The sequence below is a fragment of the Lagenorhynchus albirostris genome, chromosome 4 (assembly GCF_949774975.1).
Source record: "Lagenorhynchus albirostris chromosome 4, mLagAlb1.1, whole genome shotgun sequence".
Taxonomy (NCBI): Eukaryota; Metazoa; Chordata; class Mammalia; order Artiodactyla; family Delphinidae; genus Lagenorhynchus; species Lagenorhynchus albirostris.
In genome coordinates this window covers 9,759,978-9,787,351 of record NC_083098.1, presented here as the reverse complement: position 1 = coordinate 9,787,351, position 27,374 = coordinate 9,759,978, and the positions used below count along the sequence as shown (strand labels likewise).

The window sequence follows — 27,374 nt, the reverse complement described above, 5'->3', positions numbered from 1 at the left end:
AAGTTGCTTAGAAGAAAACCAAAGCAGAGGGAGCATCCCATAAATCCATAAATTGTAGTATCACCATGGCATATATGCACCTGTTATAAGAATAAGGCAGGTCTGCATGTGTTACCACAGGATACTCATTAGAGAAAAGTGTTATTTTTTTCCCCTGTAGATATTGTATGATGGAGGCAGGTAAAATGTCCACTTCTATATTTTTAGACTTGGGTGTAAGTGTTCAAATGTGTCAAGTACTACTTTATTCTCTAATTATAGGAAGGGAACAATAGTTTTTTTAAAAATTTTATTGAAGTATAGTTGATTTACAATGTTGTGTTAGTTTCTGGAGTACAACAAAGTGATTCAGTAATACATATATATATTCTTTTGTCAAATTTTTCATTATGGTTGATCACAGGATATTGAATATAGTTTAGGAAGGGAACAATAGTTAAGCATATTTTAAGTTTCTAATTCAGCTTTAAAAATTCTCATTACAAATGAAAATTTTAATATGTAAAATTAATCAACTCAACAGGAAAGAATAAAAATCAAAGTTCAAAGAAACTTCTTGGTCTTTGAGTACTTTATTTGAATTTGTGAATTTAAGAAACATATGTTATATATTTATGTACACAGAGAATAACAAAAGTTAAATGTTCTATTGGAAAGACTACTGTGACTGGCAATATTGAGTGATTGTCATTTCATAATATTTCTTTTACACTGAAATGCCTTAACATGAAAAGACAAAAATAGGAATGGTTATGCTAACAAATGCACTTTGTTTTCCATGCCTCTAAATCTCCTTAGGAGCAAGAACTCCATATACAGGTTGTCCAAAAGATATTCAAATAATTTATGAAATAAACAAACTTGCAGCCTTACTCAGATTTTAAAAAGAAGTTGGTTTTCATTCATGTGGAAAAACCAAAAACAGAGCAAATGTGCATGCAAAGATAAATAAAAACACTGGCTGCTTCTCAGTAAAGGTGACAGTCTGTCTTTCACACTAATTTATGTACGGTATAATAAGTAACCACTAAATGTAGTAGCAGGGGGATATTTGGCTGGAATTGTTCCTTTTACAAGGTGCAACCACACTTCCTGCCCATAATTTAATTCTAATAAGGCATCCCCAGTCAAAACCCTATCACAGCATATCTCACCGTTAATACTTTCAGACTCAAATGCAAGCTTGTCTACTCCATCAACCACTAAAAATCCAGAGATATGAGCACTAAATGACTCAATGGTATACTTAAAAACATACACCCCAAGATAGGGGATTCTGAATTTTCCAGTTCTTGGAGTATATGAGGCTCCATAGTTGACATCCAAGTTATTAAATAAGATAGGACCAGGTGTAGTCATTCCATATGTATGAGATGCAAAAAATGCCACCATCGGTGCATATCTGTAAGATCCTTTTGAAAAATCTGTTAGCGGAAAAAAATGGAAAGAGTTAATTTTCATGTTTTGATCTTGTTCTGTTTATATCTTTATCATTTTATCTCGGTTACAAAAAGCGTTAGTAGAAGAAAAAAGGTCATTCATCAGACTTAACAAGGGCATATGTGTCTGGGTGTTTGCCCCTTTTCTTGCCTGAACTACCCAAAATTGCTTAGCCTCTCCGAGACTGTTTCTCCGTTTAGATCAGGATAGAATGGTGGTAGTAACACTCAATACCTTCCTCATAGAAATGCCTCAGAGATTAATTTGCATGTTGCTTTGATCTCTCCAGAGATGAAGGAATTCAAAGCACTCTGATTATTATGGTATGTCAGAATGTTTTAAAGCCTCTTGCAGGAATTAAAGCTGATATGATGCAGAAACAATTTTTCCAGCACCTTGTCAAACAGTTTCTAGAGGCTAAAACAGAAACCCAATGAAATTGTATGCACTATCGAGAAGTAGACAAAAGCAATCTTCTATGTAATTAATGCCAAATGTACTTACAAAGGCTGAGATTTAAAAACAGACTAAAAAATGTACTCTTTATAATGCAGCGCACTATTAAGAAAAGCCTGATCTGCAACATGTTTTTTTGCTGTCATTTTAAAGAGAATATATTTTAAGCCCTGCACACATTTTCTTGTATAAAAATCAGAAATAGTACGCTCTGGAAGTAAATCTATAGCAACCAATACTTACTTACGAAAGTAAATGGGCAAAAAGGCATCTTGTTCTACTCAATACATCTGAGCATGTTCTAACAGCCCTTAGCCAGTCAAAATGACACTACGAACTTGACCTTCATAGAAGACATACTGCTATTCACTTGTTATGCCTTCATTTAAAGGATCAGATCTGATATGAATCAAAGATGTATTCTTTAACAACTTGTTTGAGGAGAAAAAGTTTATACTAGTTTGATATATATATATATATATATATGTATTTTCTTTTAAGATGCACTAGGAAAAAAATACGTGGGGGGGGGATTTTCACTAAACTGCCTCTATTATACCAATATTGACAATTTCAACTTGTGTATATCAATGAGTTTACCTGACAAAATCATGTATGTTATTCACTTAATTTGAGAAGTAAAAGGAATTAATCCTCAAGTGAGTCCAGATTAAGCAGGTCTCAACATTCATTCGTAAACAGTTCAAAAAATGTTTTTATGACCTTGAGCAAATCCAAGGATGCGTGTACTTTCTTACCTGGAGCTAAAGCATTTTCTTCCACCACCTTGACAGTACAGTTGTCACCAGTAAAAGGATGTCGGCAAGCACAGATAACGCTAGTTCTTCCATTTATACATGTGCCCCCATTCTGGCATGGAGATCTACTACAGTCTGAATACTCCTCTGTTACTGAAAAAGAATCAAGATAAAAGAGGGTAAAAGTGACGTGTTTTCCTGTTGATCTCCAATCATAGTTTGCAGCAGAATTAGAATTAAGGAAATTGCATTCCCAGGCCCAGGACACCCACCAATGTAATCGTGGGACTTCGTGCAAATCTCTGAACTACCTGAGCGGCTTCTTCTGAAGCCCTTTCCTGCTTTTTGGAAGTGGGACTAATTCTGTGATTCACTGCATTTATGTGTGGTAAATATTAAGATTTTGGTCAACTGTAGAACAGATAGACTATCTGGACACACAATCATGTATATTTGGAACCAGTACATGACAAAAGTAATATTTCAAATCATTGGAGAAAAAAAAAGTCTATTCAATAAATGGTGCTAAGCTAATTGGATATCCATAAAAATATAAATTCCATGTGTGTAAAAATACTAAATGTGAAAAAAACATATATGATTGCATTACAATCAAATAAAAGGAATATCTTTGTTGAGCTTTAAAATTTTGGAAAGCTCTTTCAACACAAACAAAATAAACAAAACCCAGAGGCCATAAAAGAAAAACCCTGACATTTGACCACCTAAGAATTAAAACTCATTTGCAATGAAAACCACCCACTATTGAATTTCAAAGTGCCAGATTAAGAGAAACTATTTTTTTTAACACCTACAACAATGTAATGACTAATTATAGCAAATGAAAACTTCTGACTAATCCCAAAGAAAAAGTATGTAAACCTGTAAAAATAGTGAAAAGTGGGCAAATAATATGAACTGGCAAATCATTGAACAAAAACTACAAAAGCTCATTAAAATTTTCAAAATTATTCAGCCTCACTACTAATTAAAGAATAACAAATTACCACCAACAACATTTTATCAGGTGGCAACATTTAAAAACAAAATAATCATGCAATATGAAGGAAAATGGGCATTCTCATACAATGTTGGTTAGAGCTTATATTGTTGGAACCTTCGAATAGGAGGACAATTTGACCATATTAGACAGAATTAAAAAGGTTCTTTTGCTTTGGAGTCAGAAATTTCTCCTGGCCAGAATATATATTCCAGATACCCTTGCATATGTATACAAAGATAATTATTCAAGAAAGTTCTTTATGATATTACTTGCACTAGTGAAAAATTGTAGGACACCTACATGACCATTGATGAGGGACTTATTAAATGAATTTATAGTATCTTTTCATCAAGGAATATTAGACAGCAGTAAAAGAGTGGGGTAAATCCCCAATATGTTTGATTTGCTGAAGACGGCAAGTTTCAGTTCACTTATTACGTATAGAATAATTTCAGTTATTTAGGAAGCCTCAAATTGTGAATATGGTTATAAACATAATTCATAATTAGGTGGAGAGGAAAGGTTGGAAGAATACATTACTGGCCACAGTTACCACTGTGGCTCCACCTTGTGGAAATAGTGTAAACAGTTTACAATTCACTCATTTCAAATCATGGTCACTGATGATTTTTAAATGTAGGGTTATTTGTTTTAACATTTGTCTCAAGAGTGAGATCTATAAATATTTTAAATAATTCTACCTCATATTTAATAATTCTAATTCATATAAAATGTGACCAAACTGCATGCCTGTATAATTAGAATTAAAAAAATTTTTTTGAAGTGTAGTTGATTTACGGTGTTATGTTATTAGTTTCAGGTGTACAATATAATGATGCAATATTTTAACAAACTATACTCCATTTAAAGTTATGATAAAATATTGACTATATTCCCATTTTGAGAAAAATATTTAATGGATAGTGTCAAGTACAGAGCCTTATAACATACAACCAAAGATTTGTTGGCACTGATTTGTCAGTTGAAACTATTTGTATTTCATTATGCAACCAGCTACAAATCTACTTTTGTATATCATCTGACTCATATTTTTTTTACTTTATTACTAAAATACTTTAAAAATGGTTAGCTACCTTTATAATAAGTTCCTGTACATATTTGTGCTCAATAGGCAATTTCTTCTTGAATTAACAGTAAAAATCAGACTCCAATAAAGCATCATTTTCTTTTTGACATCTTTCCTCATCCCTTTTGATAGAATTAATTGTATGAATTCTCTTACTTGTTGTCTGATGCTCTGAAGTTCTGTTGAATTTATCATACCCTACTGTAATTGCTCACTTGTCCTTACTTCCAATGAGTGTGGGCTTTTGTGAGGTGAGGGCTCAGGTCCTCCATTTCTTAAACTTTGTGTCACTATTGACTAGCACAGTGTCTGACATATAGAAGTGCTAAATTGTCTTTTTAAAGATGAATAAACAAATCAATGGAAGATGGAGTAGATGACCTCATCCTTAATCTAATACTCTTATCCCTTCATCACATGTTCTAAAACATCATGCAGAGTTCGATGCTATGATGTCACTGGCCTGTTTTTCTAGAGACATAGAATTATTTCAAGCAGACTTTCCACAACTTCTACCTTGGGCTTCCATAACCTCTTAAACTCCTTCCAGTCCATTTATTTTCTTTGTTGGAGATCGTACAATTAGTTAAGTTCTGCCAACTCAACATTCTACTGTCTTGTGCAAAGAGCATAACTAATCTTTTAATATTCATTTCCCTGCTCTGAACATGACTAAAATTCTTTTACCACTGTCTTGGAATGTTTCATAAGTCTCAATTTGTTCTGATCTTTGCTTTCTGTACCCTAATATGTGCTCAAGTTACACTTTTCTATTAATCCTACTTCCATATTTCATAAATATTCATGTTAAATTTGAACTGACTGAAGAGCTCCTTACATTTTCAATGCACTGTCTTTGCCAGTATTTACCATTCTTTATTTTAATTACTTGCTTAATGTCTGAACTCCGTGAGAAGAGGGATTGTGTTGAATTTACCACTCTGTCCACTCAACCTTTCTTGGCGCTCATTCAGCACTTACTCAATAGGTATTCAATGAATAAAATGAAAGGCCACTTTATATTGATGTCTTCTATTTTTATTTATAGCACCCCTAACATGTCATATATAATATGTTTTACATAACATAATGTTTTACTTTTCTTAATTACTTATTTAAATTATTTTTAAATTTGTAAAGCTTAGTTCTATTTTAGCATCAGTATTTTATTTTTTTATTTCTTCATTTAAACAGTAACGTTATAGAGAGCAGATAACTCTGATGTCTGCTTAGGGCAGAAATGGAGTTTGAAACAGGTTAGTGAGGAGACCTATCACTGCCTCTGGGTGAGTTTTGTCATACACAGGAAAACATTATACAAATCCACCAGTATCTGCTCTAGATACTGTATCCACACAACATTAGAACTTTTCTTTATCTTTCATCCTGATGCCAATGCTCTCTAACATGTTTTCACCCTCATACCGATGGATGCATTAATTTTCAATGCTATTCTGTTGCATCATTTATCAAAATTATACCTATCAAATAATACTTATCCTTCCATTGCTCTAAAAATACTTCATATGTCCCTTTTCAACAACTTCTAGAAATGTGAACAGTTGTTTATATTACATTTTCAGATTCATTGCTCTAATCACTCATATTCTGTTCATTGGTGTATAGACAGATGGCAATATTGTTTCCAACCATCTTTACTACTTTTCCTTCAATTGTCAGTTTTAATTTTTGTTCTTCTTTTTAAATCGCATCTGTTGTTCTTGATATTGTTTCTGGGATCTTTTTTCTCAACCTTTCAAATATAATTTAAAGCTCATTTAATCATGTCAGCAATCTTTACCAAATGAAGTAGCCCTGTCCCAGATGATTTATTATAACCCTTGTCATTAAACTATTTTCATTTATCTTAAGCCATGACCCAAAAAATTTAATGTTTTTCATTTGATATTATCATCTGTTTTACCTTTTTCTCATAATCTTCAATCAAAAGAAGTATTAAAAACAGCAAATATATTGAAATATGCTCAACAACGTTAGTCATTAGGAAAATGCAAAATAAAATCACAATTAGATACAGTAATACACTTATTAAAATGGTAAAATAAACAACATTGACAGTGCCAAGTGCTGACAAGGTTGTGGAGCAATTAGAATTCTCATACATTACTCATGGAAATAGCAAGTGATTGGCCTGTCCTTATAAAGTTAAAACTGTACTTATCTTACAACCAAGCTATGCTACTGGTACATATTAGCTCAAGAGAAATGAAAACATACGTGTACACAAAAGCCTTTATGTGAATGTTTATAGCAGCTTTATTCAGAATCACCTCAAACTGAAAACAGCCAACATATCCTTCAACTACTAAATGTGTAAACAAACTGTAGTACAGCCATACACAATGGACTACTACTTGGTAATGAAGAGGAATACATGCAACAACATGGATGGATCTCAAACATACTATACTAAGTGAAAGAAGCCAGACTCAAAAGCTTACACACAGTGTATGATTTAATACACTTTGAAAATGTAAGGGAAGAAAACAGATCACTGGTTGCCAGTGGCTGGGAGTGGAGGTAGGGTTTGACTCCAAAGTTACATAAGAGAATTTTGGGGGGTGATAGAACTGTACTTCATCTTCATTGTTGTGGTGATTGCATGACTACACATCTGTCAGAATTCATAGACTGCACATCAAAAACAGTGACTTGAACTCTATGTAAATTATACCATAAAAATCAAACCTCTCCCCAATATTTTTACTTCTATTATTTTGTTTGCACAGGTCTCCTACATCACTATGTCTTCTTGTCTTTTTCTTTTTCTTAAAGACTTTGAGTTCAGAGAATCACGCACTTTCCTTGTTCTGATGGTTCTGATTACTCCTCCCCCAACCCCCGTGCTCTCTTCAAATAAAGGAAATCTCCATGTTTCTGTCTTCAGTTCTTTTCTTTTTCTTTAGCTACCTAATTGACTTCTTTGCCCCCAGATATCACTTCTGTGCAATAATTTCCACTTTTTATCTACAAACCCTCTTTTGGTTCCAGACCTACATTTGTAAATGACTTCTGGACATTTCTGTAGGGATAAGAGATCTTTAAACTCATGTATCACAGAATAAACTTCTCTTCCTGTGTACAACTGTACTTCCTCCTTAACCTTCCTATTTCCATTAATGGAATTGACCAACTTCCCATCACTGATGCTTTATTTAAACTTTGGTGTTATTCTTTATTCTAAGAGTTTGTATTTTCAATTAGCTGTTTTCTACTGAATATATATTCACTTTTAAGTAACATTCCTAGTTTCCATTTTGTTCCTTTCTCTATCACTATTTGAAGTCTTAATCTATTCAAGCCAGGGCTGCTGTAATAATTTTCTGACTGATCTGTGGAAGAACGCAAAATAAATCGTAATAATGCACATACGAGGTGATGTCATACTCCTGCTCAAAAATGTTTAATTGTTAACAATAGGATGAATTTAAACATATTATACTCAACACAGTGTGTAAACGGTTGATTAAATAAATGCTCAGCCCAAAGCTACCTCTTCCGTGAGATTTGTCCAAACATCCAGTTCTCAATAAGACACGAAACTCTTATGATAATGAACTCCTATAACATTCATTTAGTGCTTAGTATATGCTGTGGCATGTTTCTTTTCTTTCACATTCAAAACAGCTTTATAACAGCATAGTGTTCAAAAGCACATGGAAAAAATTTTAAAACTTAAAACATAACAACCAAATATCACATTACTCTATAGGTACATCTTCCACTGTCAACTTTTGTTACAACAAAATAACAAAGTTTCCATTATATCCCCAGTTGCCTGCAGAATTCACTATTTTTCCCACAGTTGAAGCCTATCCCACCATCTTATTTAATAATACTGCACTTGGCTCCCAACACACTCAGCACGTCCCACAAAACTCTGCCTCTCTACCTTTCTCTGCTTTTTCTTTTATGCATAATATTTATCACCTTTTAACATACTATGTAATTTACATTTTTACTTATGTTTTTTTTCTCTATCCTTGCTAGAGTGTAAACTCCAAGAAGATAGAATTTTTTTAAAATGTTATGATGTATCCAAAGCATCTATAACAATACCTGATTTTATTGGCACAATATTTGTGCTGATGACTCTCGAATCTAAATATCCATGAAAAATTTTAAATTTAACGCTTGCTTAGGATTATGAAGCCTAGAAAAGAGTTCTTAAAGGACTGTTGATTAACTATAAAAATTGATTTCCTTTTCTGTAAACGTTAGATGTGTAGTTTAATTCCTATATGTCTCTGGCACATTGACACGCAATAACTTTCTTCCACTGATTTCTTTAGCTGTCCAAACACTGCGTAATAATTTTTCTGGTAATTTGTTCGAGAGGTGAAGAGACTTGAGTTTTCATTAATCCATAGTATCAACAAAGTGCCATGTGATATTTTCCCCTAAAACAATGATATTCAAAATAAACAGCTTTGAATAATTCAAATTAAATTTATAATAAAATACTTATTATTTCCCTTCAGATCCACTTTGAGGCTGTGTATAGTAAAACTGGCAATTACAACTTTTAGGGTATGTTTTCCAAATTTCATACGCAGTTAATATACGGCAGAGCTATTTTTTTATGCTGCAATTTTTTTGTCAAGATGCGAGTATCATGTCCACTCAGACTGCTATGCCAGATGGTCACAATCTGTGATTTAATAATCCCAGCACATTCTTTTTCATGTTTGATAATCAATACAGCACAAAATAATACTATCATGTGCAATTTTGAACTTACAGTGTTGTCAGGGACTGGTGGAAAGACATCTATTCAGTGTATTTAATTACAGACCAGTTAATAATCAAATTTGGTGTCAAAACTTTGGTGTCAAAGAAACAGTCTATTGTTGAGAAATAGCTCCTGTGATTCTTGTTAGAAAATGAATCCCAGCATATGCAGTGACTATGTAAATGGAACCTGGTATCCTGTCCCATTTCCTTTTTATTGTCAGACCATGTGTCATAAATTTTGGTTCAGATGTGAGTGTCAAGTGCATGAGTTTCTGACTGTTCACCTTAGGTACCATGGTCACTTTATTGCAAGACATGAAGCAGGAAAGGATTGTTAATTTTGTCAGCATCCTCTCTTCAACTGTCATCCTTCCATACAAAGGGGCATCCTCTGGAAAACTAGGGGAGTCTTTTCTTCTCCCAGGGAACAATGAACAAAAACTAGTTCATTTAATATTCTTTTCAATACTGATATGTTTTATTGACACAAACTGGGGAGGCTGTCCCCAGAAGACAGGTTTGCTAACCAACTCTGACACAAAGAATATCTTTAATATCATGAGCAGAAAAGAGTCAGTATAACAGGCCTGAGACTGCTGCCTTTAGAAAGGCTGACTTGCAAGGATTTTCCCTTGATCTATGCCTGGGAACTTGGCTTGTCTCTATTCTCTAACTATTTAAAAAGTGTCTTTTGCAGTGCCTTGACTCTTCAGACAAGCTATATGGTTTATGCTGAACGTCTACTTTCCTTTTAGAGTATGGAGTTTTGGTATGTGCTCAACAGAGGGTACCTACATGACCAGCCCTATTATGGAGTGAATGTTTGTGTCCCCCAAAAACTCATAGGTGGAATTTCTAACTCCCCAGGTGATGGTACTAGGAGGTGGGGCCTGTGGGAGGTATTTAGGTCATTTAGGTATTTAGGGTGGGGCCTTCACGAATAGGATTAGTGCCCTTTTAAAAGGGACCCCCAGAGAACTCTCTCACTCCTTCCCTTTCTGCCATGTGAGAATAAAACAAGAAGTTGACAGTCTGCAATCCAGAAGAGGGCTCTCATCAGAACCTGACCATGCCGGCCTGATCTCAAAACTGTGAGAAGTGAATTTCTCTTGACTATAAGCCACTTTATCTATGGTACATTGTTATAGCAGTGTGAGCCCCAATAAAACCCTTGAGAGCTTAATATCTGATGGTCTTCTCTGGGCAGAAAAATTGCACGCATGTGACTGCATTTTTTGGTGACTGGAAAACAGAACATATAGAAGTACACCCCCTCATGGGAGGGAGAGAGCATAAGAAAGCCTATGCATGGATTTCTCCAGACTCTGCCTGGGTCTTTCCCCCTTGCTGATCCTCTCATCTATTATTTCACTATAGTAATCCTTAGCTGTGTGTATAACTAAATGCTGAGTCCCATGAATGCTTCTAGCATAACAAGCTTGTGTGTCATTTTGGATACCTTACAGAACACATCGTAAACTCAATTCAAGTAGCTATCCTTCAAAAGTTAATTAGCTTATATTCAATATTTTGTATAGAAGTCAACTTATCTTGAGGTATATGTGAGAATGTTTATTTTTTATTATATGGAAAAGCATATAAAGAGTTGAAATACCTTGGAAAAAACTTGTTAACACTTTTGTGGATATTTTTTAGTGCTTGTCAGTACCCATGCATTTTTATACATTTAAGCCTTTATATTTTTAATCCTGTTCTTTTTGATTTATTATGTGGTAAGCATAAGCTCATTTATCAACTTATGCTGAGTTTAAAACACAGTGACATAAATTAAAGATGGAACAATGGAATACGATGAGCATTTAAATTACATTGCTACATGGAAATAATTACATATCAAATATTAAGTGAAAATTTTAGAGAAAATAAAATATAAACATCGAATATAGCTGAGAAAATTGTATCATATAGTCCTAACTACCTCAATAATACACTGTATGAAAGTTGATTTCTTTGATTCTCAAACTTTGTAAGGTAGATATGTTATTCTAATTTTATAAATGAGGAAAGTAAGTTTTAGAAAAATAAATGACTTTTACAAATAAACACATTGCTAGGCAGGACTTAAACTTTGTTTTCCTGATTCCAAGTTCAGTGCTTCTTAGTCATCACAACTGCCTCTGTGCTGTGTCACAAAATTTAGAAATGGTTTTAAAGTGATGTAAGACAGTAAAATATTCACTAGGTTCTTATTTTTTCTTTTAAATTGCTTATATTCACAGAAATGATAATTTAAAAAGTTGTATTTGGTATACTGCCAAATCTGTTCCAGAACGTAGTCTTTCTTAAGAGTAGTTAAAGTGACAGTGATGAATAAAAGGTTTATTAAGGAGAGTTAAATATACTTGGTAAATACTGGAGGAACGGTTAAAATAGAAAGTCGATGGTCTCACGAGCAGAAGGCGCCTCGTCAGCCATGCTGCTGACATTGTTACAACAATTCAATTCAGGATTCAGCTCCTCTTGCAAGGCAAGCAGCCCGACCTGCTCTGCGGGGACAAATCTGCCAATTGCTCCACAAACAAATCTTCAAAGAGGAAATAAAATCCTCTTGGTGTCTACTGGACTTTTGTTTAGAAACAAATCAAATATTTAGGGATTCAACCAGAACAGTTTATCAGAATTGGCCTGAGAGGAATCATAATTAGCATAACTGGATGTGGGAATGGCTCAGAAGAAAGTGATATGGAAGAGAACTCTGAATGTTACCTCCCACTGCATCAGCTCAGAGAAGATATGGTGAACAACTGATGCCAGCTTTCAATGACAACTGCCCACTGGCCATTAACACAGAAAAGCTAAACTGAAAAGTAGCCCTTTCACTTCCTTCTGGTCAACGCAGAAACAAGTGGTAATATTTGGGTCCTCAAGAAAGCAAACTCCCTGGGAATATCTATGGAATATTCAGATATGGCCAGACTCTGAGATAGATATGATTCGTCAAACACAAGCAGAAGGAAGAGAAAGGCAGGTGAATAGACTTCACAATCTACTTCAGTACAGTAGTTGAGTGGAGCCCTGAGTCCAACAGACCAGGAGTCAGGCTCCATCACTTACTAGTTGCATGACCTTAGGCAGGATCCCTTAGTTCATCTCTCTGAGGGTTAGTTTACTCACCTTCAAAATAAGAATAATGATAGCTACCTCATAGGTATTAAATGAAAGAACATATGTAGTATAATTTGTACAGTGCCTGGGATGTAGTAAGTGTTAATACATGGTGTCCAATATTACATCATTATAGTATTACTATTATTAGGCTTCAAAGGAGGTTATCAGTTATTAAAATTAAGATTAAACAGAAAGAGAGTCACAGACATAGAAAACAAACTTATGGCTACCAAAGGGGAAAGGGGGAGGGAGGAGGGATAAATGAGGAGGTTGGGATTAACATATACACACTACTCTATATAAAACAGACAAACAGGGCTTCCCTGGTGGCGCAGTGGTTAAGAATCTGCCCGCTAATGCAGGGGACCCAGGTTCGAGCCCTGGTCTGGGAGGATCCCACATGCCATGGAGCAACTGGGCCCGTGAGCCACAACTACTGAGCCTGCGTGTCTGAAGCTTGTGCTCTGCAACGAGAGGCCACGATAGTGAGAGGCCCGCGCACCGCGATGAAGAGTGGCCCCCGCTTGCCACAACTAGAGAAAGCCCTTGCACAGAAACGAAGACCCAACACAGCAAAAATAACTAAATAAATTAATAAACTCCTACCCCCAACATCTTAAAAAAACAAACAAACAAAAAATCCAGACAAAAAACAAGGACCTACTGTATAGCACAGGGAACTCTACTCAACATTTTGTAATAACCAGAAGGGAAAAAATCTTAAAAAGAACATATATGTATAACCGTATAACTGCATCACTGTGCTGTACACCTGAAACTTAACACTATATTATAAATCGACTATACTTCAATTTAAAAAAAGAAAAAAAAAAGATTAAATTTTAAAAACTATGTTTCTGTGGTTTTTCTTTCTACAAACTGCATTTATTCTGCAAATGATAGTGGCTATAATCTGAAAAATATTATTGTGAGATTTGTAAAATCGTGATAAATTACCTTCTGGTGTTAGGTAGGGGAGTAATGTGGTTAGACAGTATTTACAGTATCATAGCAAAGGTCAAAGGAAACACAGCTAAATTTAACTAGTATGTCAGTGTGTCTCACAGTTGGTATCAAAGGAAGTAGTTTATTTTGCAATTGGTTTATTCTTAGAGGAGAATTTAGCCTGAGTCCACTGGTTTCATTATCTTGCATAGACTTTACCTGCTCAGCTGTTCAATGAATACCATCAGTTTTATGAGCCATAGAAGCAGAGCTGGCTTAATGAGCACGCATATCTACGCATCCACTTGAAAGGGCCTCACACATTTTTGTTGCAGATCCTGCGGTACAGTGAATATCTGCCCCACATATGAAATGAGGCCAATATACCTTTATTGCCCTGACATCATTATGGGTTATCTTTACAAAGATAAAATAAAGAACTTTTAATTAATTATTAACTTGAGGCCTAGAAAAATTCTACTTACAGTAAATAAAGGAACAAGAAACAATTATATCAAGGCATCATTAAAAAGAGAATCAGTACTAAGTTAATTATTAGCTCATTAAGCCCAATGTTGAGTCAACTTGATATAAATGTCTCAAGGCAATTTTTATAAGCTCCTAACATGCATTCTTTATACTCTGAAAGTTTATTAGTTCTTATGTTCTACTGAGTCTCTTAACTCAATTAATTTTGAAGCTATTTAAATTTATACTTACTGTAGAGATACGGGTATTTTTTGGTTTAAGGAAAAAAGAATGACCCAGTTTGCCTGGTGTATGATCACATATCCTGCAGAGTTTAACTGAAACTCATTTGCAGTGTCCACAAGAGAACCAAGGATTAAAGTAGTTTGGAGAAAGAGCAACTCAATATTTTTCCTAAAATGATTATTGTAAGAACATCTTGTACTGAAATACTACTTTTCTCTTGGAAACATGTAAGCCTAAATCATTTGTTCTGTGATCCCACATGGTAAGATTAGTCCTCCTGGGTCAGATTAATTTGGAAGGAGTCATAAATAAATACAATAGCTTAAATAGTCAAGAGACAACTCAACTTTGTATTATTCTGTGATTTTTCATATTCTCTGAACATTCAGAGATTAAACATAAAGGGTCATGTTAAGCTGGGATAATGATTACCCTTTTGTAATGAAAAAGCAATAAAATTCAAAATTCATCCAAATGAGTGTATATTTTAACAGCAGACTCATATAAGAGGTTCACTGTATTTCTTTTAATAAGAGTCCGTAGCTATTCTTTTCATTGTGGAAAGATTATTTAATATTACTCATATGCCAGACATCTTAATAAAACACTTCTTTCATACAGAGAGACTAGTAAGTAGTTTATATGCACTACACTAAATTCCTCTTTCTTCCCAAATGTATGCTTCTCTGGTGTTTACAACATCTGTCAATGGTACTTCGACCCTCTCATTTCCCAAATGCAAAACCGCAGAATATTCTAGATCTCTCCCCTCCCCAAGTGCTGTGTATTCAGGCTGTGAAAAGCTCATGTTTTTTTACAGCAATGCAGTCTGCAACATATTTCTACTAATGAGCTCAGAAAAATACCTACTGCAATCCCATCTCATAAAAGGAAGAAGCCGAGACCCAGAGAGGGGAATTACTCAAGGCTACACAGAAACATACGGAAATAACTAGGACCGGAATCATGATTTGTTGTTCCTTAGACCATTAATTTTCCCACAATCTTTCTGTTTCTGTTGATATTACTTTCATGACACTATTCATACCCATCTCCTCTGATGCAACTACCTCTTCCTAAGATCTGGCTTTCACTGATCTTGCCAATAGTGTCCTAACTGGTATCTCTGATTTCTTCTTTGTAGTCATGCTACACACTACTCCTAGCTTCGTGCTTCTGAGACACAGTTCTCACCATACCCAATGCTCTGCTTGAAATTTTCAAAGACCGTTCTTTACAAAATCATGTCTACATGCCTTGAATGTATCTCCCCAAAATTTATATGTTCATATCGTAACTTCCACAGTTGCTGATATTAGGAGGTGGGGCCTTTGGAGGTGCTTAGGAGATAAGGATGGAGCCCTCATGAATGGGATTAGTGTTCCCAGAGCTCCCTCACCCCTTCTGCCATGTGAGGACACAGCATGCAATTACTGGAACCAAGTGAACCAGAAAGAGGGCCCTCACCAGAATGTGACTATGTCGGCACCCTGATTTTGGACTTTCCAGTCTCTAAAACGTCGAGAAATAAATTTCTGTTGTTTCTAAGCTACCCAGTCCGTGGCATTTTGTTAAAGCAGCCCAAAGGGACTAAGATACTTAGCTTGTCATTCAAGACCTTCTGTGATCTGCCCAAACTAAATACCTGCTCACTGTACCTTCACTCAGCCAGACAGTCATTCAACAGATATTCACTGAGTTCCTGTTGCATACTGACACTTTGCCAGGTAACACCAAAATGAATAGGTTACAATCTGGTCTTACTCATCAGGGAGCTCATTGTCTAATAGCTTCCTTTAATTACACATGTAAAGAAAAATGTTCTACAAGGGCAAACTTGATTGTTTTATAGGGGTCTTGTCAGAAAAAAAGTTAAGAAATATGTAGAAAAATATTTACACTATAAACAGTTGTTTTGTATTGATGCCTGCTTTATATAGGATAAAATCAGCTTCAGATAATATATCAGGGATCTTTGAATTTCTTAACCATTTACTCAAGTTTAAGTAAGTGCTCTTTATATCTTATGGTCTTGCTAAACCATACAGACCTACTAAATACCACTTAAATAGGAAAAGAGATTAAAAGTTAATTTTTAACAATAGCTTACCAGGAAGTAGAATGTTGTCTGTGTTTCTTTGGGTCCGGCCCATCAGGACAGTGGTCAGATTCACTGTTGGTTTCTTAAGTGTATTGGGTTTCTTCAGCAATGGTTTTATTTGTTTCTGTGACTTGACAATGTTTGCAAGACTACCAGACAATGACTGATTTATATACCGAGTTAAATTAGATAGGGCAATTTGGGTTTTTATTTCAATCACTGATTCCACAAATTCTGTCAGACCTTTCTGAAGAAGCTGAGTATCTGGTATGGAACCTTTTATCTTGGGTATGGTAGCATTCAGTTCTGATATACTTGTAGAAGCATCATGACATATTGTTAAAGCTTCATAGAGAGTCTTGTTAAGTAAAGAGAAATTAATGGAAAGATGAATGGATTTTGCTTCCAGTGCTTTAAATCTGGAATTTAGTACCTGCAGTTGTAGAGCCTGGTCTCTCTCATTTGTAGCCACAAAGCCTTTTTTTAGTGACACATAATAAGGTATGAGCGTCTTGGTCACTTTAGACTCAATGCCTTGCAACCGAGTTTCAAAATTTTTGGAAATGTTTGTGGCTGAGAGTATTTTTTCCTCCAAATGACTCATAATTTGCTGGTATTTTATCACTTGGGAACTGGTTTCATTGATCATTTGAGAAATCTTTTGAAAGTTGGACAGACTTAGTTTTTCATCTTTAGGAATATTTGCAAGGGCCTTGGCAACTTGCAGAACAAAGTTATATCTCTGATTGTCATTGACCAAAATCTCAATAGAATCATTCAGACGTTGGAACTGAGAAATGAATGTCAAAATAGTCTCCATATTTTGGGTACATTTGTGATGGACCTCAGGATCATACTTTGTTGTATCTAAAGTCTCTTTTAGCATGTAGTTATCTTGAATGAAGTCAATGGCATTATTTATAATAGTTATTGTCTTATTTAGACCATCTTCCATTTCTAAGGCATGTTCACTGATACGTCTGTCTAAGGAATCCCCACGACTCTGTACTTCATTTCTAAGTAAGTTGTATCTTTTTGTAAGTTCTTTGATAAGCAAATTTAGACTGCTAACAGCAGTCATCAAATTTTCCACTTTTTTCTTTGTAGCTACTACTTCCTTTGGTTGCTCGTATGTCATTGTCTCTCTAAAGGATGCTCCCTGCTCGAGCAAGGGTTGAAGAATCTCCATATCGTAAGTCAGATCATTTAGTTGCTCATTCATTTTATCCATCTTAGTGTCCATTGGAAAGAGAACCTCAACCAATGTTTGGTTTAAAACTTGTAAATTCTCTTCTGTGTCCTTAATTTGAAATTTAAAATCATCTCTGCATTTGGATAACATGTGTTCACATTCCTCCCTGACAGATTCTTTCTCCATCTCCAAAGCAAGGGTGAGATTGTTAATCTTGCTATCTTGGGTGTGCAAATCATCGATCATACGCAGCAGCATCAAACCCTGCTTCTTTACAGTCTCATGTAGAGTAGACATGTATTCAGTGACGTTATTGCTAACTGATCCAGCGGCTGGAACACTCTTCTGATTTGATACTTGTTCAGTTGATAAAAGATGCTCCTGCATGTCCTTCATTTTAGAAAGGGTCTTGTTGAGGGATTCATGATACAGAATGCTCCTTGAGCGCTCCTGTTCTAGAGCACCTTCTAAATGAGTCTGCTTTGCTTCTAGTTCTTTAATAGGCTTCTCACATGTAAAAGTCATTTCTTGTCTTACATTCACAATGCGATTTTTTAGATCCAGTATATCAGTCGAAGTGGGCCTATTTTCTTGCATTAAAACAGACTTTTGCTGGACTGCTACTGAAACCACGGTTTCATTAACTTGTCGAATTGTCTGTCTGGTGTTTTCAAGGTCCTCTGAGAGAGTTGATACAGTCTTGAAGAGCTGCACTATGGTCTCCTGCATGTCATTTTGAAAAATTTTAAATTGTTCTCTTACTATATCTTTCACCAGATCATTAATGCTTTTGGATTTTAGACCTGGAGAAAGAAATAATAAACAACAATAAATGATACATGATTTTAATCATGTAAACTTTAGATAGCTCTAAAAAGATAAAAGTTTGAGACTAAACATTAATGACATGAAATAATGAAAATATCTCTTGACTACATTTACTTATGAAATTTTAAAAAAATTACTAGAGTTCATATAAGGTGGTCACCCTCTTAACTGATAAGTCTGAGGGAAAAAAATCAGTTGCTGGGAACACGCTAGAATCATAGAACTAAGGTTCTCTGGACAAAGGCATAAAGGAACTACTACCGACTTCAGTTAATACACCCTTGTAGGCAATGATTCTAGCCTTAGTCTTGCATAAAAATAAATGGTTTGGGGCTTTCTGCCTTAGTAAATAATACCTGATGTTAGCTCATGACTGTTTATTAGGTTTCTAGTACAGCTGACCCTTGAACAATGCAGGGAATGGAGTGCCGACCCTCTGCACAGCTAAACCTCCACATATAATGTATAGCTGGCCCTCCGTTATATCCAAGATTCCTCTGAATCCACAGTCCCACATCCTTAGATTCAACCAACCGACTGTGGATTGTGTAGCACTGTAGTATTTACCATTGAAACAAGTCTGCTTATGTAAGTGGACCCAGGAGGTTCAAACATATGTCGATCAAGGGTCAACTGTAATTAGGTTTCAGAACTAGTGTTCCGAGCTTATAAAATTTAATATATTGGGCTTCCCTGGTGGCGCAGTGGTTGAGAGTCCGCCTGCCGATGCAGGGGACATGAGTTCGTGCCCCGGTCCGGGAAGATCCCACGTGCCACGGAGCGGCTGGGCCCGTGGGCCATGGCCGCTGAACCTGTGTGTCCGGAGCCTGTGCTCCGCAACGGGAGAGGCCACAACAGTGAGAGGCCCGCATACCGCAAGAAAAAAAAAATTTAATATATTGACTGCAGAGATGAAATTTAATGAGGTTCCCAGAGGAGGAACAATATGAAGTAATAATCACAAGATTCAACAATAGTTCATAATAAAATAAAAATAATGAGAGGTTTGAGGATCACAAAACTAAGTCAAATGACAGAAATTTAAGATACACATTGACTCTCACAATATGACATTAATTTTTTTTTTTTTTTTTTTGGCTGTACGCGGGCCTCTCACTGTTGTGGCCTCTCCCGTTGCGGAGCACAAGCTCTGGATGCGCAGGCTCAGCGGCCATGGCTCACAGGCCCAGCCGCTCCGCGGCATGTGGGATCTTCCCGGACCGGGGCACGAACCCGTTTCCCCTGCATTGGCAGGCGGACTCTCAACCACTGCGCCACCAGGGAAGCCCGACATTAATTTTTTAGGTGATTTTATTTATTTTTAGTTTGATAATTCTTTTTAAAAATATTTCTATTGAAATATAGTTGATTTACAATATCATGACATTAATTCTTAACAAAAAGAGGAGAGGAAACTTGCCACTAATGAAGCACATACTACTTATCTCCCCTTTAGAAAGAATAGACTGATCACGAGCCAGAATTATGGATAGTTATAAACGTAGCATTAGAAAAAAAAAGGAAAAAGAAAAAAAGGGTCTTGAACTATTCAGAACTACTTAGAACAGGAAATAAATATTCAAACATGTAAAAACATAGAAGAAACAAACCTGTTACATACAAAAACAGAAAATGGGAAAAATAAAACATGCTTGAGGCATATTTATAGTACATGGCAATGAAACAGATATAAATGGAAGATATGTTCATTCAAACATGTAGCCAATATCTATAAGGTAAAATACAGGCAACATAATACAAAGCATTTTAATCAGGAAGGTCTGTACAATGGAGTATTGTGAAGTAAGTTATGGCTACTATGAAGTCTATTCAAGAAAGATGATTATAGGATAAAAATACATAGTCTCTACATGTCTCTATTTTGTAAGCAAGTTTTAAAAAGTATTTAAGTTGCTTGAGAGACCTCCATAAAACATATTGTGAAAGAGCAGTTATACCAAATAGAATGATATATTGCTTGAGGGTCTTGATACTAATTAATGTGGTACAAAGACAAAGCTGTGAATGGATAAATATTTCCTTGGAAATCCTAGACCTTAAAGATGCATGTTTTTAATTGATCTTTAGGGTCTAGGATTTCCAGAGTACAAAAATTTATTTTACATTTCTAAACCTAATGGAAACTGATATAAACTTAAAAGTCTAGAAACTATAAGTAAGTGAAAATCAACTTGTATGTAATAGAAAAAAATAATAAAAGCACATGAAGTATGAAATAGTAATCAGTGACACACAGCACCAAAGTACTAAGGAAAGGCTTAGAAAAGATTATATAGCTGCAGTTAAGATAAATTATACTGAAACAGTCCTAACGTTTGCATTTACTAACATGAATAATCATACCAAGAAAAGTTTTAAAGTATTTTTATTTTCTAAATTTTACTTAGCATTTGACATGTCACTCATTTATACAACAGATCTTTGTTGAGTACATTCTAGATGCTACACAGAAAATGAAATTTGGAAAATTAGATTTCTTATGCTTAAAATAGAATATATTAGCTTCACTAAGTGTAAGTGCTATTAACTACTTAATACTACTTAAAGTGCTATTAACTGCTTAATTACTTAATAGCAAAGTTATTTTTATTGCACTTTCTACAGGATCATTTAGTCATTTCCTGTGGGTTAAAATTGTCTTTAATTCTCATGATGAAAACAGCTAGATGAAACACAATAAAATAATTAAGGTTAGGAATCAGACTTCCCTAGGATTTATAACCTCATAATTCTGGCTTAAAATGTTTTTCAAGATTGACAAGGTAAAATAAAACTTAAGTGTAATTAAATTAATTAATTAATTGTGGACAATAACAACAGATTTTAACTACAGCAAGGGAAAAACTACATGATCTGAAAGTCAGAAAAAGAATGAAAATAGGCGAAAACACTGTAATAGGTAAAATTCAGTACAGAATCTTGATCAAATTAACTAGGAAAAAAAGTAAACAATCAAAGTAAAAATTAGAAGGTACTCTCATGCTTTAAATCTTCAGTGGAGGCCAGGGGCCCCATCCCAGGGAGGGGAGGAGGAGAGGCAAGAGGGTTTGGTTGAGCTGCAGCTGTTTGTTTGACACGGGCTTGGGCCCTACGGGGGGAGATGGAGGCCCAGGACTGTTGAAGCCTGGAAGTCCCCTCCCCTCCCCCCTCCCCTCCTCCTCCCCCTCCCCCCTCCCCCCTCTGCCACTTTGTGGCATCCCCCTCCCTCCACCCTTTCCCACTCTTATAATCTAGCCATGACTAGCAGAAGCACAGCCAGGCCCAGCGGGCAGCCCCAGGCCAGCAAAATATGTCAGTTCAAATTGGTCCCGCTGGGTGAGTCTGCAGTGGGGAAGTCTAGCCTGGTATGATGTTTTGTCAAAGGGCGGTTCCACAAGTACCAGGAGAGCATCACCAGAGCGGCCTTCCTCACCCAGTCGGTTTGTCTAGAGGACACAGCAGTCAAGTTTGAGATCTGGGACACAGCTGGGCAGGAGCGATACCATAGCTCGGCCCCCATGTACTGCAGAGGTGCCCAAGCTGCAGCTGTGGTTTATGACGTTACTAATCAGGAAACCTTCGCCCGAGCAAAGACGTGGATAAAGGAACTACAGCGACAGGCCAGTCCTAGCATCGTTATTGCCCTGGTGGGGAACACAGCTGACCTGGCCAGCAAGCGCATGGCAGAGTACGAAGAGGCCCAGGCATAGGCAGATGACAACAGCTTACTGTTTATGGAGACTTCAGCCAAGACAGCTGTGAACCTGAACCATCTCTTCCTGGCGATAGCTAAGAGGTTGCCGAAGAGTGAACCCCAGGATCTGGGGGGTGCAGCAGGCCGAAGCCGGGGTGTGGATCTCCATGAGCAGTCCCAGCAGAACAAGACCAGTGTTGTAGCAACTGAGGGGTGGCGAGCGGCAAACAAGGATGGAGCTAGCGCGAGAGCTCAGAACTAACCTCCGTCCCCACCGCTCAGCGCACAGCCCCTGCGGTAACGGCACACTGGGCCCTGGCTCCCAAGGGCTGCCCCTTGACGGCTCCGTCGCGGCACTTTGTAACGCTTCAGCAACGACACCAGGCAGCTGCTGCCACTGGCCTCCTACCCCTACTCTGGGGCTTGGGGGGGCAGATCCCCCAGGACTTACCTTCCAAATCAAACTTTCTTCACTTTGTATTATAGGTGCAAGACAGTGACCTACTTATCTTTCCTCCTCCTCCCCATTTTTTCAGAAAACTCTCCTTTTGTCTCCTTCCCCTTCCCCTTCTGCTTTCGGTCAGCCTCTGTCCTTGATCCTCTTTTTCTTCCCCTCCCCGGGATGGAGAAGGTAGTGAACCCAGGAACTGAGGAAGGAGGTTTGCAGTTCAGTCACATTAGGGGCCCTGGGGGAAAGTAAGCCTCAGAGCAGAGGGGAGTAAGGAAATATTTCCTTTTTGTTTTTATGTGGCTGGAGTTCTCATATTTGGAAACACTGAGTTGGCCTCGTGGAGGGTGTTTCTAGGTAGAGGCGAGAATGGGAAGGCAAGCTCTCAGGCACCAGGTTGGAGTCTTGTTGTGAGCTAACTGGGCAGAGGTGGAGATGCAGTGTCATCTGTGGCTCAGGAGCTCTTCCAAGGCTTACTGTCCCCTCACCCAGCCTCTTAGGTAGCTTCTCCCCCATAGTGGGGGAGATTCTGGACCCCAGAGTCCTCCAAAGAGTCTTCACTGGCTGCGTGATCTTTGGCTCTACTGTGATCTAGAGGGAGGGACCAGCCTCTGACTTACACATATGCATTTTTTTCTCTCTGGCGCTCAGATGGCCTCAGCCCCAGATACTATATCCCCCCTGCAGTTTGTACTTTAATTGATGGTAGTTCAGTTGTGAGACTGTTTTATGGGGGGTTTGATTGATTTGCCTGCCCTCTTAACTTTTTAATTAAGTGGAATCCGAGGTATATATGAGGTTTGGGGAGGGGCTGTAGAGAACAGTACCGGTGGCAGCTACTCAAGCCCAATCTCCATTGCTAGCTTCCTCCAACTCTGATTCCTACTTCACCTACGTTCTGGTCAGCCTAACTCTTGGGTGTAGGTTTAATCTTTCCTGAGGAATTAACTGAGCAGTTGGAGAGCAGTCTCAGGATAGCACAGGCCATTGTAGGGGAGTGAAAAGGAGTCAGCAAGATGGAAGAGTTTTCTGTCCTTTCCCAGGGTTCCCATTCAATTTGATCCACCTATTACCATGTCTTTTCTGCTTCCCTGTAAATAGGTATGATCTTTATTCCCACTGTACAGTCTGTTCTGCCCCCCACCTCCCATCAGGCCCTATTTCTTTTCTCCTTTGTTAGTATCTTTGGTTTGGTCCCTCCATGCTTACCCCTCAAACCCATCCCCCATGCAACCAGTGGTTTAATCCGCATACCACTAGGAGGGTAGTACCACAGAGGCCTACTTGTGGCCCCCTAGTACCATAACACCTGTTCCTGTGGACAGGGAACGACTGGCACTGAGGGTCCCTCACAGCTATCTCACATCACCAGAGGATGTTGGTCCTTTCTAAATCTCTAGTCTCTCTTCACATCCCTCATCAGGTATTTTAAGATGTCTTTGGGAGGCCATCAAGGCAAGAGAGAACTCTAAATCCCTTCTTGTTCTAGCCCAGGGTTTTGAGGAAATTGGAGGAAATAAGATAGGAGAGGCCATAGTGACCTAGGATTGGAACCTTTCTGCCCTTTTGGCTTGCAGACTGCCTCCTGTCCCAGAGAAGCTGAGAAATCCATGAAGCTGAGATTCTGAAGGACCCAGCTTAGGTTCTTCCACTTACACCTAAATTCCCTTCCTTTACCAGGGACAGCCTTAGTTCCCGTGGCCCTGAAACACGTACACGTTTTCCCCTCCTTTTCCCAGTACCCACTAGCCCCCCAAAGCAGCCAGTGCATCCTTACAAGTGGAAGAACTACGCCGGCTCCCTTAAGTTTCTTAGAAATGAAGCTCTTTCTCTATGTAGTTTTCCCCATGGAGCAGTAGCGAAGATGTTTCATTGCCTTGGGGCTGGGAAACCATTTCTCCAGGCTTCTTCTCCCCCCGCCCTGCCCCCCTTAGGAACAGGATTGGCCTTAGCTTCTGGGCCTACCTGCTGCCTTCCTTCTACTTTCTATTAGCTCTTCTGCTTTCCTTTGAGCTCTGTTGGGCTTAGGGAATCTTAGTTTTTATTTCCCAGCTCTTCATTTTTTTCTTCTGATCATATTTTTTTTAAGGGGGGGTATCATTTTTGCTTTTTTGGCTTCTAAGAAAGCATTTGCCTTTTTTCCCCTTTCCTCCTCTCCCAACATAACGATCGTGGTAACAGAATGCAACTGCTGATTTACCGATGTGTTTAACGGAAGTAAAAAAGGAGGAAAAAAAAAACCTTCAGTGGAAAACTACATTGGGCACAGGGTAAAAATCACAGCAGTGTCTGAAAAGGAATCAAACAGATTATTAGCTTAAAAGCTCGTTTCAGGAAAACAAGCTTTTCAGATAATATTTCTATAATTTGTTACTAAAGAAACAACTGTGCAAGAATCTGATTTTGCAAAGATACATCAAAGTGCTTTATGTCAGTGTATGAGTGGGCACATCATTTTAACTCTATTTGATTCTGTTTCATGTGACTCAAGTGCTTCTACTTCCTAAACGATTTGATATTGTATTTGGTAACAACAGACATATTTGATTATCAGACACCTGGGCATGTCGCTTCTGTGGTTGTGAATGCATGGCCTATTCATAAGATTCAGATACTTCTTAAGGTGTTGGGGCATTTGATTTTGAACAGTTTCTCTGGCTACTAGCAGATGAAGCACTGCTTCTCAACTTGGATGTAGAGTAAGGGAGAGAAGGGGTGGTGGTTTCAGGAAAACACAGTGCCTTGGGGGTGAATTTAGTTTTTGTTTCCTGTATAAACATTCATTAACTGCAAGCCATCTGGTTCTTGTAATTGATTGTGCTCAGTAAATGATTAACGTGTCCTGTTGAAGAGGGAATGCTGTTGTTGTTGTTGCTGCTGTGAGTGTGTATTTTTTCCCATGTCTGGGTCGGAATTTTTGTTAGTAGGTTCACAAACAGCTGTTGACAGGCCTAATTCACTCAGGCTATGATAACCAAATTTTGCTAGACAAATTTCATTACTGTGGTTATAGTCAATTATGTACTGTTCCTATTTCACTTCTTTCTCATGCTCACTTCAGGGAAAATATATTCCTCTCTCATGCTTGCCATGGGTAAGTTTTAGCCTTAGGGAGCATGCCAGAAACGTAGGACAGAGTCTTTCAGTTGGTTAATAGCACCAATAATTTACATGATTAAAAAAAATCATGATTGCTCTGTACTGGTAAAGGATATGGAAATCACCTTTTTATTTCTTTTACATGTGAACCACATAAAATAGAGAAAAAATAACTTGTGAGTGATAGAAATGGGGTGTACAGTGAGTATGTTTTATGCATAAAACAAAGTGAAAGGGACCAATAATCCTGAAACTTGGGAACAGACAATAAGCCCAGTGAATTGAGATGCGCCTAGTAACCAAAATACTTGTCTGGAATATCTGTGCGCTACCTGAAACCTCTGCCGAATTAACTCCCCCTGATCCCTTATCAGTTGAGATGGTTTTTCTTTGCAGAAACCTTCCCTGAAGTCTAAGACTAGATTTATTGAAACTATCAAGGGGCCCCACTGTATCGTACAGAACACTACCATGGCAATTTCTCACTATATATTCAGCATACATCTCTCTGGTAGGCAGAAAAATGCTGCCCCACCTAAGATGTTCACACCCTTATGCCCTTAACCTGTGAATATCTTACCTTCCATGACACAAGGGCCTGGACATATGTGATTAAGGTTGAGAACCTTGAAATGAGGAGATTATCCCGGATTATCCAGATGGGTCCAATGTAATCATATGAGTCCTTACAGAGGAAGGAGAAGGCAGAGGAGTGGGCCTGAGAGCTGCCATGAGGGCTCAACAAGGCCACAAGCCAAGAAATGCAGTGGCCTCCAGAAGCTGGGAAAAAGCCAGCTTTCAGTCATCAAGAAAATGGAATCTCAGTCCTACAACCGCAAGAAAATGAATTCTGACAACTCAAATTAGCAGGAAATGGATCATCCTGTAGATCTTCCAGAAAGGAACACAGCCTGCTATTTTTAAGAGCACAAAATTCAGGCAAAATTGACTCACATTTCTATGAATAACAACCTGATGTGTTTTAGCATATATTTTATTGATTATATTCCATGAGCGAGATACTTTCTGGGATAATAATGCACTTTAGATCTATCCTCAATATCTTCATCAACATTAAGATAACCATGGATCTAGCTGTCCCTGACAATCATCCCTTAACCTCACCTTTATCTTGAGCTGCGAACCACAATTGGAGCAGATTAAGTACGGCTCATTTTAACTATAAAGGAATACAAGTTAGACTGTAACTAGGTACATAATGTCAATAAGTCAGATGAAATAGTCAGACAAAAAGTTGACTATATTAGTAAACAATATTTAGATGCTTCAAGTTATTTCAGAAATTGAGGGATTTAAAAGTATCTTATTCAAAAAAAATCTTAGACTTCTCTATCACCCAATCTAAAGCAAAAATCCCAAAATGATGTGAGAAAAGATAAATGAGTCATTTGCTGTTTGTCTCAACTGAATGAATAATTTATTTTACTTTTACCTTTTAGAAAAGATTGAAATTCCCTGCCTTTATCTTCACTGATTTTCCCTTCCAGTGAGGAGTATGTGTTCTTTATATCACTCACGGCCAAAGAAATATTGTCAATCTTCTTCTGCAGAAGGGTCAGTTTCATTGCCTGGTAGTTCATCTGGTCAGTCATTTTTTGTGTCACTGCTGCATATAGAAGAAGAGAAAATGGGAAATGTTTAAACATACATATTTAAAAACCACTCAAATTTCATGATAGATTGAAAGGTCATTCAAATAAGCCA

The 27,374-nt window shown here is 37.2% G+C and overlaps 1 protein-coding gene and 1 pseudogene across 1 annotated transcript in view; one reads left to right on the top strand and one right to left on the bottom strand.

Annotated features, from left to right (window-relative positions):
• Positions 1 to 281: 281 nt before the first annotated feature.
• The window catches only part of MMRN1 (multimerin 1), a 65,877-nt gene continuing 38,784 nt past the window's right edge, over positions 282 to 27,374 (bottom strand). The window contains exons 5-8 of the mRNA XM_060147098.1: positions 27,103 to 27,276; positions 16,398 to 18,383; positions 2,655 to 2,807; positions 282 to 1,424 (exon numbers count right to left, since the gene is read on the bottom strand). Coding sequence (XP_060003081.1) covers positions 1,003 to 1,424; positions 2,655 to 2,807; positions 16,398 to 18,383; positions 27,103 to 27,276 — 2,735 coding nt within the window. The 3' untranslated portion in view covers positions 282 to 1,002. The remainder of the gene's footprint in view (positions 1,425 to 2,654; positions 2,808 to 16,397; positions 18,384 to 27,102; positions 27,277 to 27,374) is intronic.
• On the top strand, positions 21,651 to 22,312 carry LOC132519175 (ras-related protein Rab-5B-like; annotated as a pseudogene).